The sequence below is a fragment of the Neomonachus schauinslandi genome, chromosome 4 (genome assembly GCF_002201575.2).
Source record: "Neomonachus schauinslandi chromosome 4, ASM220157v2, whole genome shotgun sequence".
Taxonomy (NCBI): domain Eukaryota; kingdom Metazoa; phylum Chordata; class Mammalia; order Carnivora; family Phocidae; genus Neomonachus; species Neomonachus schauinslandi.
The window spans coordinates 120236458-120256254 of record NC_058406.1 but is presented as its reverse complement, the minus strand read 5'-3'; the positions used below and the strand labels follow the sequence as shown (position 1 = coordinate 120256254).

General features: G+C 35.4%; 1 protein-coding gene across 3 annotated transcripts in view; it reads right to left on the bottom strand.

The window, feature by feature from the left end:
* Positions 1-8215: 8215 nt before the first annotated feature.
* The window catches only part of YTHDF3 (YTH N6-methyladenosine RNA binding protein 3), a 40463-nt gene continuing 28881 nt past the window's right edge, over positions 8216-19797 (bottom strand). For 2 of the 3 annotated variants that reach the window (XM_021688606.2, XM_021688608.2), the window contains one exon: positions 8216-11379. In XM_021688606.2, coding sequence (XP_021544281.1) covers positions 11356-11379 — 24 coding nt within the window. In that variant the 3' untranslated portion in view covers positions 8216-11355. The remainder of the gene's footprint in view (positions 11380-19797) is intronic. The other variant, XM_021688607.2, reaches the window with a different exon arrangement.

The window sequence follows — 19797 nt, the reverse complement described above, 5'->3', positions numbered from 1 at the left end:
AGGAAGGAAGGAAGTAAGAGGCAGATCTCCAAAGCAGTTAAAGAGAATACTGAAGGTAAATGGGGATGTTTCAGCAGCCTACTTCCTCCTTGATAAGGAAAATGAATGTCACATAGCTTTTTTTCAAGCAGTAATTAGCAGCACCAATTTTCTCCTACTCTGTGCCTCCCCAGTTCAGAGGCTGACTTCTGGTTCCCAAGCAGTGAAGGCCACCACTGCAGCAGTGATGGCAATGGTGGCCTTCCTCAATCTAAAAACAGGCTTGGAGGAGTGCCTGACTCATTCAGCAGCTCTTGAGCACTTTCTGTGCTGGGCAGCATTTATGGCAATAAAGAAGACAAAGTCCCTTAACCTCATGAATGTCACACTTTACAGAACAAAGACCATACAGAGAAAACTTTAGATAAGTTCTAGGAAGAAAACAGGAGGTAAGAGAATAGGATAACAGAGTAACTACTTCAGATATGGTGATGAGGGACTTACTCTCTGAAAGTTCTTGTAGCAGAGAAGAGAGAAAATATCCAATACAGGCAGAGGACAGAAAAACTTGGAGGTAGCAATGAATCTTGGGTTTGTGAGGGGACAAGAAAGCCATTGTGGCTGGAGCAGAAGTGACAAGGCAGAAAGAAGGCAGGGACCCCAGGGGGAATCCAGGCTGCCTAACAAATAGGAATGAAAACACAGCTGAGGAAAGTGGAGACAGCAATCACTGATTACTCGGCAATTTCTCTGGCTCTGGTTATCACGGCCTTTGCTTGACGCGTGGTCAGTTAAGTCAGTGGCACGGGAAGAAGTGCAGAGGCCAAGGGCGGTGAGGGAATGCTGACTGAGTGGGAGGGCGGGGCTTAGGGAGACAAGTAAGGAAGACCCGGGATGAAAACAAACACTTCCCTTCAGACACAAGTATCCTCATAAAAGCTCCTTACGCATACATACGTATCCATACTAATTTCATGGCACAAATCAAAACTAACTTCTGGTTAAACCATTCCTGTTCTTATTTTTATAGGCAATAAAGTATCAGATAAGGTGAGCAAATATGAAGTTAAAAAAGTTCAGCGATGACAAAAGCTAACGAATCAATAGATCCCTTGTAACGAATCTGCTGAAATGTGATTTTGACTTTATGTTCATAGATCAAAAAGGAAAAAGACTGGTGTGCACCTGCAGGAAGGTAAGGGGGCCTGGGAGTGTGTATGGTGGGGAGTTGCCAAGACAGAACTCAAGAAGTGGTTCGACAGATCTTGTTAAGGATACCCATTCACACAGCAGAGTATGTACACCCCCAGTCCATCAACAAAGTGTGCCCCAGAGGGGTCTGCAGAGTCTAATGTATATTCATAATCATACTAAGACTTTTCCTCTCATCTCTCAGGAGGGCACAAGTCCAGTTTTCCAGAGGATTACATGGAAAGTGATACTGCAAAGACGGAACACAAGAAAGATGAAAATCCAGTTACTTTACAATGTTTCAGTTTTAACTTCAGTATGGTGACTATCAACAGATACAACCCGCATGAACAAAAGCTCTTTGGGTTCCTCAATAATTTGTGTGTAACGGGGTCCTGAGACTAAAATGTTTTGAGTACTGCTGCCCAACCTGTTAATAGATTTGACATTATTAATATTATATATTATGAATATTGTACATTACAAATAGGACATTTATATTGGTGGTAGTTTTATTATTAATAAATTAGGAGAGTCCACTAAGTACTGGGAGGTAGATCCAGGTATCAAAACCATTCAAAAACCACTCGAAGGTAGGAAGAATCTGTGTGTCTACCGTCGGCCTGTGCAAAACTCCTGAATGGTGTAAAAAAAGATACACAATACACAATAATGAAACATCTGAGGTTTTCCTCGAAACTACTTTAAGACCTCACTATGAATGGAAGAGTTTCCTCACCCAACTATAAACATGAACTAAAGAAGACGGGTACCTACATGTTGAGTAAAACTTGGTATTGATGGGTCTTTTTAAAATTTGAACCTTTGTGAGAAAGCTGTTCAAAGGGTCTTCTGTAAAATCTTTTTAATCCGGTTGAAAATAAATACTAATGTGAATAAGTAGTTTATTTCTTCAATTATATGCTATAGGAAAGAATTCCATTGGTTTTTCGTTTGTTTTTAATGTGTGACCTTTCAAATATTGCCTGGACAGCAGTAAAAATTAACAAACAAAATCAAAATGAAGAAAACAAGCCTATCTGGAAAGCCTAGGCTACATAATTCCAAAATAACTATTTAATGGCTTACTTCCTCTTCCTTTTTTTTCCCCCCTTATTAAAAGGGAGTAATGGGGGAGAAACCAGCAGTTTCTATAAGCTCTTAGAAATGAAACACATGCCTTTCTTTCCAAAAGAGAAGTGGTTTACTCAAAGCAATTTCCAAGACTTGAACAAGGTTTCTGCGGCTGTAAATGTAGATACCAGTAATTATTCTGGGTGTATGTCTTCTCTCCAGCATTTCATACAGAAAACATTTCTTACACTTTAGATATTTGAAATAAATACATAAGTGCTAGCACATTACATTTTCTAAGTGGTATGAATACTTCTTTCTCTTTATTAAATTTATTTGCCAAGATACCGTAACAGATTATCATCACACACGTACACATGCAGCCACATGCAGAAAACGGTTAACTTGTGTAATGCAGAGGGGAAAAAAGGTTTTGGACTTTAAAAGAATAGTTCAGGTTAAAATCTTAAAAATGAACAGTGTTAAATAATGAAATCGATGTTGGTTAAGGAATGGATTCATAAGAAGTGATACAAACTTTAAGCATTTTAATTTAAAAGAGACGTAGACTTTAATTCACCAATTATTTGCTATACGTCCAAGACTTTTTCTTTGATTAGGAATCTGGTGATGCAAGTTCGTTGATGTCTTTCTTCTATGAACCATGCCTCACTTTTAATCGCCTAAGATTTCCCACGGGAGTGAGAACTGAAAATACACTCGCACACTATGCGCAAACTTGCACATTTTTCTGACTTTGCTGACAAGTATTTACAGTTTTCTGATCTATACCTAATTAGACAACTCACCTCTATCAAGTATTTCCAAAGCCGTCAATTTAGTTTTCATAGAAACAACTCGTTGTCACATTTTATCAGTTTACATATTTAAATCTCATAATAAAAGAAACAAGTACAACTGGAATCAACGAGTTCAGAAAGCAGCACAGATGACTCTTGGGCAGCATACACACATGGACAAACTACAGAATAGCCACGAGATGTGCGAACCGAGTGTGCTCCAAGCACCGGGTGCTTCCCAGAGGAATGCAAAAGTCAGTTCATACAGCAAGCCCAAGCAGAAATAATCCACTTAGTATCTTAGGTGGAGATCATAGCTTCAGTATTAGCATGCAACGATATTATGTTGAAGTTGTATTTGTAAACATTTTATCTCAAGATATCTTTCTTTCAAATACATACGAGAGGGTTAAAAGTGCCATCTTGTTTCATGATGTCAAATACCTCTTGCTTCTAAATTGCACAGTATCGCTGATGAAACACGGAGGTAACACATCCACATTAGTGTTTTTCATTCTGAATTGTTACTATTCATGATGAAGCTTTTACTATTTACTAATGATAAAGTTAATTTGTATACTGGCACCCACAAAATGGAGGCTGCCCCAAGGGCCAGGCCATCAGGAAACTGAACCCACTTAAGTCAGCCTGCACTCATACCTGAAACACCTGTCAAGGAAACCGAACACACACCAATCACAGTCCTCCAACTCAGCCTTAGCTAGCTCACCGTACCCTAGGAAAAAGGACCTACTAACCAGTCATGACCTGTTTCCCTGTTGCCTCTTATTGCATTCTGTAAAACTGGCACTTGCCCAAAATCCTTCTTGAAGCATGTTCCACTGCTTGGGAGGCACAGTACTGCCCAATCCATGGATTATTTTCCCTTGAATAAAGGGCATCAAACTCATTACTAAATTGTTTTAGCTTTGTCATCGGATACTAATACACTTAAATGGTATCAATATCAAGGAGTGTGTGTAACAAAGCAAAAAATTTCTTCTTAGGACCTAATTTTCATCTTTGGCTTCAATTTTCTTCTATTGTTTATAGGTTTTCTTTTTTTTTTTTTTAAAGATTTTATTTATTTGAGAGAGAGAGAATGAGAGACAGAGAGCAGGAGAGGGAGGAGGGTCAGAGGGAGAAGCAGACTCCCCGCTGAGCAGGGAGCCCGATGTGGGACTCGATCCCGGGACTCCAGGACCATGACCTGAGCCGAAGGCAGTCGCTTAACCAACTGAGCCACCCAGGCGCCCCTGTTTATAGGTTTTCTTATGCTATTCCCCCATATTTGCTTTCCTTTTGGTCTAATTTGCCTTTGGTTCTGCCATCTGCTCTGTTCTAGCCAGATAAACTAATTTTATGTTGTTACATTTTACTTATTTAGAAAAAGCATGGCTGACAGCTAAAACTCTGGAAACCAAAAGTTGGCAAAACAAAGATAAATGATAATTTAAGCTTTATTCAGGAAGTGACTGTTCTCAGGATCTCAATAATAAAACATGAATTTAAAGTAATCAGTTTTCTACAATCTCTAAACTGCATGTAAGTAGTGAAGATTACCCTGAGAAATCTTCAATGGCAATCAATAAATTCTAAATTCTCCTAAATCTCTAAATTCTAAATAAAAGAGAATAGAACAGTTAACATTTGAAGGTTTGCCACAGGTCCAGGGATTGTGCTAAGCACTTTCTGAATGTTACCTCATTTAATCCTCCTGGAAAAGGGTCTATTTTCATTCTTTCATTTTTAATTTTTTTAATTGATGAGAAAATCTAGGCTTGGATCTAGTTTAGTGGACCCAGGATTCAAGGACAGGTCTGTAGGCCTCCAAAGTCCATGTTTTTTGCCAGAATATTATGCAGCAACCTCAGAAGTTATTTCAAAAGAATTCCATCAAAAGACATATGCCAAGCTGTTTAAATCACCCTTTCTTTTTAATGGAAAGAACCACTGTAACCTGTTTAGCTCCTAACTCAGGACTTTCAACCCAGCCAAATCTGAATTTGTTCAGATTTGACCATCTGTTCTTACTTATACACATAAGATCAAGATATTTTGCCATCATCTAAATCTCCTTTATTAAGATTTATTTAATACATCTTCAATCCCTTTGTTAAAAATCATCATGCCATACACAAATTTAGAACTCAGGGAGTAGGTATGAGTCTCCATTAGAATTCCTCCAATATACAACTGTTTTGAAAAAAGGAGAAAGTGGAAAAAGAGTTCTAAAATGATACAAGCAAAAAGGAAAATGTATTGACACAACCTGCTGGGATGAGGCTAAGTAGTAATAAAATATGTTCTTATAATTCCTCTTCAAAATTACAAGGATAAGGGGGAACACAACTGCCCACTGAAGTGTAGACTGATTCTTTAGGAGCACAGTACGGCAAGGAGGAAAAGAGTGACTTTACAATGGAGAAAGAGAAACCTAACACTACCTCGGCCAGGTGACCAAGGTCAACATCAACAGGGTAAGTTGGGGCTATGCATCTTCGATATGATGTGATGGGAATGGCTATTTCCCTATGGGTTATTCCCCTTCCCAAAACTCATAACCTCAGTCTAATCCTAAGAAAATCACAAGATATAATTACAGAGAGACAGTCTACAAAATATCTGACCAGTATTGTCAAGATCATCAAAAACAAGTCTGAGAAGCCACCACAGCCAAGAGGAACCTATGAAGACATGGAACTAAAAGTAATGTGCTATCCTCAATGGCATCCTGGACTAGAAAATGGACATTAGGTAAAACTTTAGAATCTCAAAAAAGTATGATGATAATGTATCATCAAAATTGGTCTATTAATTGTAAAAAAACATACCCTACAAATGTAAGATGTTAATAGGGAAAGCTGGGCACAAGGTATATGGGAGCTCTGTACTGTCTTCCCAACCTTTCTGTAAAACTATTCTAAAAAAAATAATGTACTGGGGCGCCTGGGTGGCTCAGTCGTTAAGTGTCTGCCTTCAGCTCAGCTCATGATCCCAGGGTCCTGGGATCAAGCCCCGCATCAGGCTCCCTGCTCAGCGGGAAGCCTGCTTCTCCCTCTCCCACTCCCCCTGCTTGTGTTCCCTCTCTCACTGTTGCTCTCTCTGTGTCAAACAAATAAAATCTTAAAAAAAGTGTACTTAGGGCGCCTGGGTGGCTCAGTTGGTTAAGCGACTGCCTTCGGCTCAGGTCATGATCCTGGAGTCCCGGGATCAAGTCCCGCATCGGGCTCCTTGCTCAGCGAGGAGTCTGCTTCTCCCTCTGACCCTCCCCCCCTCATGCTCTCTCTCTCTCTCATTCTCTCTCTCAAATAAATAAATAAAATCTTTAAAAAAAAAAAAAGTGTACTTAAAAAAAAAATCCATAAGGATAATGTAAAATGGTAGTATAATGGAAAAAAAAAAAAAAAAACCAACCTTGGATTTCTTTGGAACACATTCTCGTCTCTTTTTATCAATACTATGGAAAAGGTGGGGATTTTGTACCACTGAACTTCAAAATTCACTAAAGGGAAGCATATTCCCATCAAATACAATGAATAAAATCTAATTTGGGATTTTCATTACTTATATTCTGAAAATAAAGGACTATTAAAACTTATATTGGTTTCCGAATTTACTTTCAAAAGACCTAATATTCACCATTGCTAGAGTAAGTCATAGCGTACAAAGCTATTTAAATCATAAATTATAGGGGCGCCTGGGTGGCTCAGTCTTAAGCATCTGCCTTTGGCTCAGGTCATGATCTCAGGGTCCTGGGATCGAGCCCCACATCGGGCTCCCTGCTCAGCGGGGAGTCTGCTTCTCCCTCTGCCTTTCCTTGTGCTGTCTCAAATAAATAAAATCGTCTTAAAAAATCATAAATTATGAAATGAGAACGGCAAAGAACCTTGCATGCATTCTACACCAATCTCTTGGTAAGTGCACTAAAACAAAGGAAATTTGCTCACTGTCAACCTACCATTTAGAAGTAACTCGAAGTCTGGTCTTTCAACTTTCAATTCTAAGATCTTCCCCTACACGATAATTCCATTCTGATTGCAGACACGTCAGATAGAGCCAATAATGTTTTTAAATGACATTCAAATATCTACATCCCTAAGTGTATTCTATGTAAGGGGTATTCTTTTGATGGGCAAGTGGGGTGGCAGAAGGGATGAGGAACCCATCAGTGTTACAAACTTCACATTTATATCTTCCTTCCATTCTACGTTTTACAAAAATAGTGTTTCATTTACATTTAGTCCCAATGCTGTACAGGTAACTCAACTTAGAGAGTAGACAAATTCTGAACTTCATGCAGTATTTATAAATAAACTATTTAAGCTGTTACTACCACGTGTAGGTGATATATAGTTCTACTTATCACTAGTACACCAAGAGGAATGAGAAAAGAATACACCTCAAGATTATGCAATTCGAAATACTGTAATTAAAAAGCCTTGGGTTGGTCTGTTAACTTCTGACTGCAAGAATATTTTAGTTCCTAAACTAGACTTACTAAACCTAGTATCACTAAGCAAGATAAAACCAGGAAGGTAAGAAGTAGGGTCCCAACAATAAATGAGTAGCCTCGAATATAAATATGCTGATGAGATGCAAACCCTCCCTTTAGGAAATGACCAGTAAAAAGGAGGTTTCTGATGATGCCAGTGTGGGACACCTGGGGTGATTCTGTTAAACTGTGCCCCAATCACATGCCAACAATGCTGTACGCATCTGGAAAGTTTTGACAGCACAAAACTAAACTCTGGTTTGCCCCATCAGAACAAGTACCTTAGAGCCCAGCCAATAATCAATGCACCAGCCAGATTCATCACGATCTACATAAGCTCTATCTATCCCAAAGGATAACATACAGACTGTGAGAAAAGCATTCCTTGGTACCAAAAATGGGGGATTAGGGTTATTAGACAGCTGGTACCACCACTTCCTCCTGTTACATGAAAACAAATAGGCCTCTTTCTCTTTTGCTCTAAGTTTAGTATTAAGAGCATGTAATTCAATAAGCTCACTGGAGCGGATAAAGATTAGGATAAACTGTTATCCTCCCTCTCTTTAATTCCCCCACTTAATTTAAATGGCCAACTAAAACAAGAGATACAATCTATTTGTACTCGAGAGAAACGTCAATCAGGAACGTAATAGGACAGACAAAAATGTTATGTTTTCTGGCAGGCAATACATATTTTTGAAGATAAAATGGAAAAAACACAGATATGAGTGAACAATTTTTATTGAAACCCTCAAAGATTAAAGAGGACCAAATGGTGAGTTTGGGTACCATAACAGAAAATCTCACCTAACTGTACCATCATTCACAGGAATGAACAAACCCAAACACAACAAAATTCAAATTCTCATGTAATTGCTACAAGTGAATGTAAATGAGCTAATCATTTTATCATAACCTTTCTTTAATCATACGAAAAAGGGAATTTACATGGCATAACAAAAGATATGCAAAACTTAATGAAAACACAATTCTCTTAAATTTTTCAAACTTATTTTTATAGGATGCAGAATGCACTTGAAATGATTAAATGACTTAAGCTGATTCTTTTTTTATTGCAAACTGTTTTAACATCAGCTTAACCCCCATGCATGGTATTCAAAAAGAACACAGCTTTTGAATTAGAAAGATCACTTGAGTTAAAATGAGGAATTAAGTATCGAAATTAGGAAAAGGCTGGGGTTTCTTCTGAAAGGAATCTTCAAGTACCAATACGTATAGAGAAAGAATACTAATTTTGGTTACATTTTCCCCCTTACTGTTAAATATACAAACTATAATACCTTTCAAAATAAAATACCCACATAAGATAACTTTAATAAGAAACATTCAAACCAGATCTTGGAAAAATATTAAGCAAGAAGTTTACTGGGTCAATAATGTCTTAATTTGTGATTATTCCAACATTTGATGATGTGTCTCCTGCTGTAGAGCCCAGGTTCTCTCCCTTTTGGTCCCTACAGTTAAGAAATATTTAGTTAGTTGTGCTATTGAGACAATCTGTAATAATTTCACTTAGAGGAAAAAACTTTTGCCATACATTGACAGACCAAAGAGGAAGAGAAGGTAGGTGCTCTGAAGAAAACTTAAATGAGAAAAAAATTACCAATTTTGAAAAGTTTTTTTGTTTTTTGTTGTTTTTGTTTTTTTTTTTCCCCAAAGGAATGCTGCACCCATTTCACTTAATATTAGAAATCCAGGTTAAAGGCACTGGGATGTACTCCTCACCATGAGCAGACTACTCAACTACATCTGACATCAGAGTCTGCTATTGCAATCAGCCTGCTTGCTGAGTGAGTGACACTTCTTACATAGAAACCTAATGTAAATTAAACAAGTTTGAATCCACTTATAATGTAACTAGTTTTATAAAAATATTCAGAGTTGCTAATAAAGCACCAAGAAAAAGAGAACCTCAGAGAGGATTCAGACCCGTCCTACAAGGTCACCCCTTTATAGTTTTGTCTAATAGGACCTCCAGAGTGACAACAGTCATCTTTGACATGTCCTACCTATATAATCTTAAGGATGTAGAACATTGCTATGGTGACTATACCCAAATGCCAATTTTCACTATAAATAGTTAAGAGACATGTTACAAGATTTCATGGCTTACTCTTAAAAAGGTAAAATAGGTGCAATTTTCCTTTAAGAAAGTCTTTATAGTGTAATATACCATTAACATTTTGATGTTCCCTTCAGTAAACACTGATATAACTACACTGGGACTACCAAAGAACTGTGAAGTAGCTACGATTACCTACAAATACTGTATTTTTTTCCACTTGAATACAGTATTTGTACATTTAAGAAAACATTGTACAAAAAAGTTATATAAATGAAAGCCTCAAAGAAATATCTGTCACTAAATTTTTGAATTGAAGTGACCAAAGACCATAATAAATGAAAACATTTCTAAACATGATGTAAACATAAATGGAGTAATGCAAAACATCAAGGTATTCAAATCTACTATATTGCTATTTTCACCCTTAATGTATCTTTCTACATAGGTTTCTCCTTTTGGAACAGTAATATAAGGGGCAGTACATTATCTTCATAACCTTATGCCATCAAATCAATTAATACAGATGCTTGACACATTTAATTATACAAAATCAATTTGTTTCAAGTTACAAAATTAATGTTGATATGTAATTAATGAAAAAAAATAAGATGTTAAAAAGATAACTATAAGAATACCCAGATATATGCTGTATTCCCATTTATATAGATCTGATCAATAAAACATCAACACATTCACTTAGATACTGATTTATCCATGGATCAAGGCCATATTTTCAAAGTATTTTAAGGATGCCAGGACACTGCAAAAGCTGGAGAAAAGAGTTGAGGAACAGTATATGCTTGCTAAACAAGAACTATGTTTATTTAGCTAGTGAATACCTAGAGTAATAAATTTTTACTTCATGATAGCAATCAGGCTCGCAAACACCCAGAAAAGGAATTAAGGGTTTTAAATGTAGTTATAAAGGTCATAAAAAGTCTGATTAGACTGAGGTACATTTACTCAAAATTTTGAGATTCATTAAGTGGTAGCAAACAAAATAATTCCTCAGACAAATGCACATTTTTCAGTATACATATTATTGGGGGAAGGAGGGGAGAAGAATGTGCATTAACTGGTGAAATCCACCAAGCTGCATATCAATATTCTGTTACACCAAACAGTTTGAAGACAAGGGAAATGTTCTAATATAATTTCAGATTATGTTTCATTTGGCTAAAATAGAGCTTAAGGTTGCTTTGCCATATTAAAAGTTTACTACAATAATTTTTCACATAAACATTTAGACTTGAACTCCAGGACTAAATATGGCATGATTATTTTGCTTTTAATCTGTCAAATAGCTAAAAACTGACAATTTAAAAACTACAACAAAGAAAAAGTTGAAGCAGTGTGACTCTTACATCATTGAACCACTTCTAATAGTTAACTGTTAGTACTTAACAAATTCAAAGAGTTAATGAATCCTTGCATTCATTCAGTCTTCTGTGCCTTAGCTAGGATGCATAATTACAAAAGACAGCAGATACTGGTAAAAGCTTCAGGACAGAAAGTGCTTGACAAAGTTACAGTTCTCAAGTGTGTTTGGTGAGAGTATAAGGGCAGATGCGCTGATGAAAACCATTACAAGAAGAGTCAATTCTGTGTTAGAGTTCAAAGATGTCACCTTAAGCAGAAAAAAAGCTTTAATAATGTCTTCTTTGACTTATTAGGCATTTCCAGAGTCTACATCATTAGTGTTGTAATTCTAACAGGACATCTTCATATGGTTATTGTTTGTTTCTATTTCTCTCCTGAAAGAAAAACACAAAAAATTTTAATAATATACTATCATTATTTAAAAATTTAAATTATTTGTACTATAATGCAAACCATCTTCATAAAAACTTCTTCAAATACTAATTGGAGTAATTAAAAAAGATTTACTACTACCCGTACACACCATAGAGGGATGATTACCACAAAACATTTTAAAATAAAGCAATCCAAACACAAAGACCTATTTCAGGAGAGTATGGCCCCCTCTATAGCCCTACTTTCCCACGAGATTTTATTTAAGGTGAGAATATGAAATGTCTTTTTAGGCCTTTCAGTGAGTTTTTAATGGTGACGTATCAAATAGACTAAAAGGCCTCTGAAGCAATTTTAAAACTACTGGCTAGGTAGAGTTAGAAGGAAAGGAAGAGTTGCATTAAATTGCGTTCAAGTTGCATTACATTAAGATTCTATTGTTAATTGAAAAATACTATGAATCATAAACTTCCTCTATATCACATTCTTACATTCATCATATTGTAACTTTTTCATATCAAGAAACATGATTATTTATTAATTCCTTTAAGAAAGTGGAAATCCCTTGAACAAAAAGTTAAACTGAGTGATGTTCTCACGATGTTTATTAACCAAATATTTATCTATAGTACTTCTGTCTGTGAAAAATGGATGACCAGCACTGTGCATGTCTATCAAGTGAATGTATCATATAGTTTGTTTGCATCATCTTGTTTCATTTTTTTTTAAAAGATTTTATTTATTTATTTGAGAGAGAGAAAGAAAGTACAAGTGGGGAGGCGAAGGGCAGAGGGAGAGGGAGAAGCAGCCCCCCCACCACCACCAAGCAGGGAGCCTGATGAGAAGCTGGATCCCAGGACCCCGGGATCATGACCCAAGCCGAAGGCAGATGCTTAACCGACTGAGCCACCCAAGTGCCCCTAATAAGTCTGAACTTCTAACAAGTTCACAGGTGATCCAGACAGTGCTGGTCCAGAGAACACACTTTGAAAACCACCTGTGTTTAAACAAATTATAAGACTCACTCTTTCTGTTTTCACTACTCCCACTTTATTTTTCCATGAGTAATACATGTTCCATAATAATAGTATGAATACACTTTGCAAATGGTCAAATTAGTTTCCCATCCTGTGACAGCATCAGAAAACTGTATTTTACATTCTAGAGAACTTTTAAGTTCTTTGTTACTAAATTCCTTTCTTTTTTAATTTACTCCTAGAACTTGAAGAACAGTATTTTATACAGAAAGCTAATAAAATAAATGCCCTACTACATGACAGCTACAAATAATTTTATACACATTATTAGTGGGAGACTGAAATTAAATAAAACAAAATGAAAGCAGACACAAAGCTAGCTGACTAATCACATTTCAAAAGGATAAACAAAAACAAAAATCCAACAACATAAAGAAAAAAAAGACAAAAAGAGAATTGGTACCAGGAAGCTATAGTCTAATTTTATAAAGGCCCTAAGCTCTTAAAAAAAATCCTAAACATAAAATTCAGCTCTAAACTGAAGGAAACAAATAGATTTGTATGAAAAATTTTGAAGCCTGCTTTAATTAGCCAGATATAAAAAACCAGAGAAATTCATCAACTCCACGAAGAGCCCCAGAAGTACAGACAAAAAAAAAAAAAAAAAAAAAGGCACTATTTAAGGATATGTTAGACAAAGAGAAGTTTAACTCAAGGGAGATGATCAGCTATATCAGTGAGGATCATGTATTATTTAAATAGAAGTTAGAGATGCTATTTCAGTTTGAACAGTAATCAACTATGCACTTTAACTGGATCAAATTTAAAATATATAAATTACACATGTATTATAAATCTATGTATGTAATGTGTAACTTCGAAAAAAAGGAAAATAAAAAAGAAATCAATCCAACAGAACAGATGGGTCGGGGGTGGGGGGGGCTTGAATGATCTAGATTTAATTAGAAAGTATAAAATAAGACAGCAGAAATACACATTTATATCAAGCATCAAAAAAATGTATGTTCATCAATGAAAATTTAACAGTTCAGATGCTTCAAAAATCCAGTTATACATGATTACAAGAAAACAACCTAAAACATAAGGACACAAAGTTAAAAGTAATGAAAAGACGTAAGACAACACAAACCAAATAAAGACTGACACAACTATATTAATACCAGACAAAACTGATTTGAAGGCAAAAACCATTGTTGGGGAGATAAAATGGTCACTACATACTAAATTACAGACATTTTAAAAATAAGCTTGACAATATTAAACTAAAAAAACTTTATGTATATTAGAAGTTGTCAGAATTATAAAGAAAATTTGACAGGCTTCTCATTATAGCCAAAGAATTTAACACATTTCTCTAAGTAATTGGTAAAACAGAAATATTAGTAAAAATACAGACTGAATATACATAATACAGAAAAAGGAGGCAATTATAGGGTACCCTGAACCACCACAAAAGGTGACTATATGTCAGACTAGAAAGCAAATCTCAATAAATACCAAGAGTCCATGTCATGCAACATCACATTTTCTGACATCAGTTTTAGAAGCAAAACAGATAAACAACAACAAAACACTGTACCCACATTTGGAAATTCTAAAAACACACTTCTAAAAGTCTCCCAAAAAATCATAATGGAAATTCAAAAATTTTTACATCAGTACAATGAAAATGCTTAGTCTAAGCCCCACCGAACACTTAGAAATTTACATGTGCAAAACTGGGGGAAAAAAAAAAAGCTGAAAAATAATGAGCTCATCATCCAACTCAATATGTTAGGAAATGAGTAATAAGTCCCCAAAAGTAGAAGGAATGAAATAAGAAAGCAGAAGAAAATAATGAAACAGAAAACAAGAATAAAGAGAACCAAAGAGAATAAAAATTGGTGCTGGCGGGGGGAAGAGCTAGTGTCTGGGGAGAAAAAAACCTAACAATAGCAGAAAAATCTCTGGGAAGACTGATTTAAAAAGAAGATGCATTTAATATCATGAAGACTGATACAACTAAAAAATAAAAATACTATTCATGCCAATATGCAAAAAAAAAAGAACCTTAAAACAACTTCCTAAAAATGTAATTTACCTACATACAATTTACCAAACCAAACTCAAGAATAAACAGAAAACCTGACAAGACCTGTAATAACTAAAGAACATAAATCAACAATTAAAAATCTACCCCACACAAAAGCCTACCAGGCTCACGTTTTTGTCTGTTATGTACGTATGTATGTATGTATGCATGCATGAGTGCATGTATGTAATCTCTACACCTAACGTGGGGCTCAAACTCAAGACCGTGAGATTAAGAGCCAGCCAAGAGCCCCCAGACTCACATGGTTTTAGATGTACATTTAACTGAGTTTGTCCTAGAATTGATCATTCTAAACTTAACACCAACTATTCCAGAGACTAGAAAAAGGGAGACTATTTCCTGAGTATTCTGAGGTTAGCAATACTTTGATACTAACAGTGTCAAGAAAAGAATGAAAAAGTAACAGTCTAGTCTCACTTGTCACAAAAGGATCTCTTAAAGGCTGTTTTGCTGGTAACAGACTGTAGAGGAGCAAAGGTGAGAATGGGAAGGCCAATAAGGCTAGCACAGTAATAATCCAGTACAATAATAATAGCCCTTAGATGGGGATGAAAGATGCAGAGCTAGTGAAGAGCCTGGATTCGGGATACATTTTGAAAGCAGAATCAACAAGACTGACTTACTAAGATGTCAACTGATTAGATGCGGAGTGAGAAAGAAAAGTATCAAGAATGAGTCCCGTGACCGGAAGGGCAGTGACCTGTACATAGAGAAGGCTGGGGGCAGGCAAAGAAACAGGAGAGTTATATTAGATTTCAGATGCTTATTAGACAGCCATGAGAAGACAGGCAGTTTGGTGAGTCTGGAGACAGGAGGAAAGCTCCAGGGTGGGCATACGAACTTGGAAGTCCTCAGCATAGTAAATGTCCACCAACTTTTAAAACTCAGGTCTTCCTGAATATGATCAATACCTTGGCTTTGAGACAACAAAACCCACATTTACATTAACAAGACCTAGAACTGAGCCTGACACTGTTAATATTAAATAAATATTTAAATATAATGAGAGATCTAGGGCATGCTATCAACTACAGACCACCAGAAATATGAGACTAAGCAGTATGGAGCTATCAGTGATAACTTCTTGTGCTGTTCTAAAATGAGATACATATTACACAGCTGACATCATAAATTACATGTACTGGCGTGTCGTTGGGAAGTAACACAGGGAGAAAGAAAACCTGAATTATACAGAGGGAGCCAAGGTCCAGTACACCTAAAGGACTATGTCTTTAGTGATAGTTCAGAAGAAGGCACTTTAAACACACACTCTTTAGGACACAAACTTTCCAAACTTTTAATAATCACTGACAATTCAAAAAACAATTGGGGCAGAGAGATCCCTCCCTCTCTCATTTTCCATTAATAGAGCTAGGCCTCAACCAGGCAGATTTGGGGATTTGAGGGCTTTTGAATCTCTAGTATAGGGCTTCTTCCCCACCTTGAGCTGAGCAGACATTGGAGACCAACATATGATCCTAAGGCCCAGACCCAGAACTTGGCCTGTGGAGACGAGCTCCAGGAGGAAGTTTACTTGCCAACCCATGTCTTTTTGACTGAGCATAATGGATGAGCTAAGACTTCCCTACCTAGTAAACAGCTGGAAAACGAAATTTTCTTCAGGGTCCTCAGAGGGGCCAACAGCTTGCCCTTAATGTTATTTCCTTTTAATCACTGGTAGGTTTATCACTATTAGTGATATTTCAGTAACCAGACCTGAGACTACATAAGCCACAAGGGAAAAAGCAACTGTGTATCTAAGAAGCCACACCATCCAAAAAGAAAATGAGAATAAGCACTAGGAACATAAGTACAATACAAGAGAACTGCAGAAAGAGCCAGTGAATACCTGGGAGGGGTGGGGGAGGAAAGAAAGAGAAAGAGAGAAAGCAGGCAGGCAGGCAGTCACTTGAGACCCAAAATGCAACAAACACCTTTTGTCTAGCTTAAAAATCTGACTTCCAAATTGAAAATTTCAGTAGATGAATTAAAAGGGGAAAATGGTCACTGCCTCATTTAAGGAGTAGAATATTAAGTCCAAGAATTACCTCAAATTACAAAGCAGGAAAAAGAGAGCTGGATATCACAAAGGAAAAAAATAAGAGAACTGTAGGATAGATCTAAAACAAAATGAATATTCTAGAAGTAGGAAAAAGAACAAATACAAGAGCTAAATAAATAACAACTAAATAACAACAAAAAGAATTTCACAAATTCTTTAATATTCTTTCCTGTATGAGGTGGGGGGCTTGCTTTTCGTCCTCTAAAGTGTGGGGCTGGACATTCTGACTTGCTTCTAATTCTAAGAACAGAGTATGCAAAGAGAAAAAAGGGATATTTACATTAGAGAAGCCTAGCAAACACAACCTTAACCAAGTAGTCAAAACTAGTATCACTGAGAGTAAGTTACATATAATCAGATGAGGACACACCACTTATGCAATATTCTTCCCATAAACTCAGTCTAATCATGAGAAAGCATTAGGCAAACCAACACTGAAAGACACCTTATAAAACACCTGACCAGCAGTCTTCAAAAATGTTAAAGCCATGAGTGGCAAGGCAAGACAGAGAATTGTCACAGCTTAGAGAAGACTTAGGAGACATAAAAACTAAATGCAAAACTGGTTTTCCAAATCTTGAACAGAAAAAGACATTAGTGGGAAAAGTGGGGAAATCTGGAAAAAAGTCTGTAGTTAACAGTACTGTACCAATGTTAATTTCTTAGTTTGGATAAACATACTAGCATTATGTAACATATCAATATTAGGAGAAATTATATATACAGAAACAGCCTGTATTATCTTTGTAACATTTCTGCAAATCTAAAAATTATTCAATATAAAGTTTTAAAAAAGCATGATAAAAAGTTAGAAAAGTACAACTCCCAAATATATTAAATATCAGTGCTATAAAAATATGAAATACATAGATGTTCTACAGGGTATTGTTAATTTAATGGCTGCCCAGCTTCTCTTTTTATTGTTTATGGGGATAAGTGTTAAATTCTGAAATTTAAAGTTAAAACCAGTAAATTATCAGACTTCATTTTTAAATTAAAAAAAAGGGGGGGGGATAGGCATGTTTCAAAAAAGACGAATTATATATGAAGAATAACTACAGTTAAAATATATAATACATTCAATTCTTCAGTAAAATTAATTACTTACCAGGAATAAAATCTACTCAGATTGGCTTACAAGACTGAAAATTTCACACTAGAGAGTAGAACAAGGGCAGTAACAGATGGATAAAACCCCCAGCTGTTCAAAAGCCTGTACATTTGTCCAGATCCATTAAAGTGCTTTAATACTGAGATAAGCTTCTGACCTGTACTGTCCCAAAAACATGATCAATCATTTTGCATTAAGAAAGCAAAAGACAAAGAATATAAAGGAAACAAACCAATTCTGTACTGTAAAATAAATTCAAAATTAAAAAAATCATCACAGGAAAGGACAATGATTATGCTTTGGAGGCTCTGTTTTAGGAAGCCAACTTTTCAATTTTTTTAAACTTGCTTGTCTATGTAACTGAGACGTAACATTCTTGATCCTCTGCATGACCACACTATAATAAAAAAAAACTGCTTTAAAAGATTCCAGTGCCCAAGTTTGCATTTACAGAATAAAGAAGTATTGCAGGGTTTGAATAAGTATATGCAGTCTGATAATTCATAAACAATTCAGCTGTACCAACCAAAGATAAGTAATCTCAAAGTGTACTATAAAATGGAAGAGTTAAGAGTAAATTCAAATAGGGAAAAATGGTGAAAAGCCATAATATGTGTCAGTTTAGGTCCAAATGAGAGCAACAGCATGATTCTAAGAAGTCTTAGAATTAGGACTAATTTTGTTTGAGCTGTGATTTAGTTTCAACAAAATAGCATCACTCATCACACTAAATTAACTTTTTTGTTGATGTGTAGCCTTATTTTGGTTTTAGAGTTTTCACTTAATTTCACATTTAAGTCACACTATAAAATCACATACAGAAATGAAGCATAAAGATCAAAAAGAAAGAAAATGGTCTCTATTTACACACAACGTGACTGTTAGGCAGAAAATCCTAAGGATGTTCTATTAAAACTACTAGAACTAATAGGTGAATTTACGAAAGTCACAGGACGTAAAATATTTCTATAAATCAGCAATAAACAACTGAAAAAACTGAAATGACAATTACATTTACAATAGCATTAAAGAATATAAAATACTAAAAAAAAATTAAAAATTAAAAAATATATATATAAAATCCTTAGAATAAATTCATCAAGAGACATGCGCAGGTCCCCAGCACTGAAAAATACAAAACTTCACTGAGAAATTAAGTGTCTGTCTGTCAAGCAGATTGAGTTCTACAAAGAAAGGGCTATTTATCTTTAGTGGCTCACTGGTAACCTTTAATATTTACCTGTTGACTGAATAAGAGATCACAGTTAAGAAAAGAATATACAGGATCAAAATATATGGTGATATAGGTTGACCAGAACACAAGATGTGTGCTAGTTTTCTCACATAAAAAGGATGGTCTGGGGACCCAGGAACAGAGGTTCTGAAAGCCAAACAAAGGAATCCATATGCAATTCCATCTGGGATCAGATTTTAGTCTGTTTACAATAAAATGAAAATAATAAAATTATTACATTCCAGACTTTCATTCACAAGTGGAATTTTTCACTAGTAGCTTTTTTATATCTTAGTTCTTTTATTATATATCCTATAATCTTTTTTATTCCCTTATGTTATTTCAAATACAAAAAAATATCAGTTTTGAATGTGTAATGTCCAAGAACTGAAATACCTTTCAATAAATTCAGTTTTCTGCCAGGACACAGTAAAGTCAGTTTCACTCAGTAATTAGAGTGTGATATAAATTTCTAAATTAAGAAATTGCACATCAAAATTTTAAAATAATTATAAGTAAATAGGAAAGTAATTCAACAACTTAAGTTATTTCCTGAAACTTAAAAAAGATATTTCATATTAACCTAAATACGTTCCTGCAGTTAATTAATCATGTATTTGCTGCTCAAGAAAAATAAATAACTGAAATACCATTAAATTTAATGATGACTGTTCATACCGTAATAGGTATGAAAGAAGTATCTCCAAAAGATCTGTAATTAATCCAGTAAATTACAGATAGTTCATTTACTAAATTCCTAAAATTCTTTATCAGCACTGGAACAAAATATAGCCACTATTAACTCTCCTATGGGGCAACAATATTAATCTGAGAAAAAAACAGAAACAAATCGGTATTATAAAATGTTAAATCAAAGCACCTCTTTTTCCACCTCTGGCCTACAAGGAATATTTACCAAGTTC